At 47.8% G+C, this 1,965-nt stretch overlaps 2 protein-coding genes across 2 annotated transcripts in view; one reads left to right on the top strand and one right to left on the bottom strand.

Annotated features, from left to right (window-relative positions):
• The window catches only part of T265_08392 (hypothetical protein), a gene marked incomplete at both ends in the record, with an annotated part of 6,842 nt that extends 6,606 nt beyond the window's left edge, over positions 1 to 236 (bottom strand). Inside the window, one exon of the mRNA XM_009174186.1 lies at positions 175 to 236. Coding sequence (XP_009172450.1) covers positions 175 to 236 — 62 coding nt within the window. The remainder of the gene's footprint in view (positions 1 to 174) is intronic.
• T265_08390 (hypothetical protein) overlaps positions 1 to 1,965 on the top strand; it is a gene marked incomplete at both ends in the record, with an annotated part of 63,675 nt that overhangs the window by 32,376 nt on the left and 29,334 nt on the right. The window lies entirely within an intron of this gene.

Below are 1,965 nucleotides of genomic sequence, written 5' to 3'. Positions count from 1 at the left end.
ATTATTATTATTATTATTACTGTCATCATCGAGAGCATGACATCACAGTTCAACACTGATGCTTCGCTGCCGTATAACTATGGCTTATTTGAACGCCTTATTGTGGAGAATGAATAAAAGTGGATAGGGATGGGGCTTAGTGGTAGCCCACCACAATCATTCTGGGGCACTCACACGTCCAGACGCTCATTCGAGCAGTCTGGATAAAAAACTGACAACAATAGTGCCACTGTCATCGAATAGAAATCATCTTGCAGCGTTTCTAACTAGTTGCAACAGGGATCACGCACTCCCCATCCTGGAAGACAAATCACACTGACAGTATTCAAACTCTTCGCAATCTCTTTCGTATCCCTATACCAGGTCACAGGTTAACCACATTCCTGTTTGCGCCACTCTCAGTTGGGTACGGAAATCAGCACTCTTCGGAAAACGATGGTTCGAAATGAGCAATATATGGCCTAACCAGCACAGCTTCTGGTGCTGAACACATTCTTCAATGGTTTCACCGACACTTACCCACACGATCTATGGTTCTGAAACAACGGTTGTCGAACACCTGAAGACGTCTCAGTTCCGCACACACAACACAGCCCGCGCTGTATCTCGGCGTCGGGTTTACAAGCCAATTTGGCTAGCTGACCAGGAATGGTGAAAAGTAGTATATCCGATTACGATAGATACACGCAGGACTTGAAAGGGTTGCTGACTTGGGTGGACACTAGTCTAGAATTCCTGTGGGTTCGATGTTCATGGCATTTATGGCTTGTGCCCGGTCGTCGATCAGTCGACATCAGAAGTCCAAATATTAGACACGTAGGCTTAGAGCTGTGGCGCCTGAGCCCATCACTCAGAGGAGTGCTGCCTTCAAAATCGCAGGGATTTGTTTGGTTGAAATTGCTTCAAGAGCATTGGACAAGTCGAAGGATAATGATGCTGGGCAAGTAGTTGTTAGAACCAGAACAACAGGCACCTCTACGAATGGAGAGGAAAACCAAGTCTTCGACCACTACCACCACCACCACTGAGGAAAACATTGCTTGGACAGGAACTGGAAAAATGTAGCTACACAACGAGCTTCGATAAGGACGAGACCTGCTTTGGGCTACGAAATGTTTTTAACCACGTCGTCAGTACGGGGTGGAGTGGGTAAAGTCCTCCCCTTTTGCCTGTACCTATATAGCTTCTAAACAGCATCTGATAGTTCGAATGCGATTGTTTGTCCCGGAGTGGTCTTCGCATAATTCAATTGGTCACTTAGGAATGGGAGTTGTGTTCTGGTCTCATTCCCTTGAATCTAGTTGGTTCGTTGGGTGAATTCAGTTCGACAGTACTGTTTCTTGTGATCGGGTCGCTCTCTTCTTGCTTTGCGATCCGAATTCGTCCCACATGATTGCTTGGTTCAGTAGCCTCCTGCTTTTAGTAGTTGTCTTTCTTTGATTCCATCGGTTTGTTGGTTATCGTTAGGTTGTGGCCCGTCTCGGGGTCCCCGTCCAGGACTTGCTTTGCGAATTCGTCCCACATGATTGCTTGGTTCAGTAGCCTCCTGCTTTTAGTAGTTGTCTTTCTTTGATTCCATCGGTTTGTTGTGTTGGGTTAGGTTGTGGCCCGTCTCGGGGTCCCCGTCCAGGAAGACGACAATGACCAGCGCAGCTGAGTTTGCTGGTAATGGCTTTCATACTTCGCTGCCAAGTCATTGTTTGACCGCCTCGGGCTCTCTTCCACCCTTCACATGGTTGGGCGAAAAGAGCCCTTCGAGGAAGTCGGTCGACTGGCATAGGCAACACATGGCCAAGCCAGCGCAACCTATGCAGCATCATCAGTTCATCTATCGAGGGTGAGTTATTCTTCCCGAATACCATTCGACGTACTTCAGAATTGCTGATCCGGTGTTCCCACCAGATTCGGACAATGCTCCGAAGACATCGATGGTCAACCACTGAAAGTCTTTTGACGTCCTCGGCG

This window comes from Opisthorchis viverrini, assembly GCF_000715545.1.
Source record: "Opisthorchis viverrini unplaced genomic scaffold opera_v5_216, whole genome shotgun sequence".
Lineage (NCBI taxonomy): Eukaryota > Metazoa > Platyhelminthes > Trematoda > Opisthorchiida > Opisthorchiidae > Opisthorchis > Opisthorchis viverrini.
The sequence above is the reverse complement of the archived record's forward strand: the minus strand, read 5'-3'. Positions and strand labels throughout refer to the sequence as shown.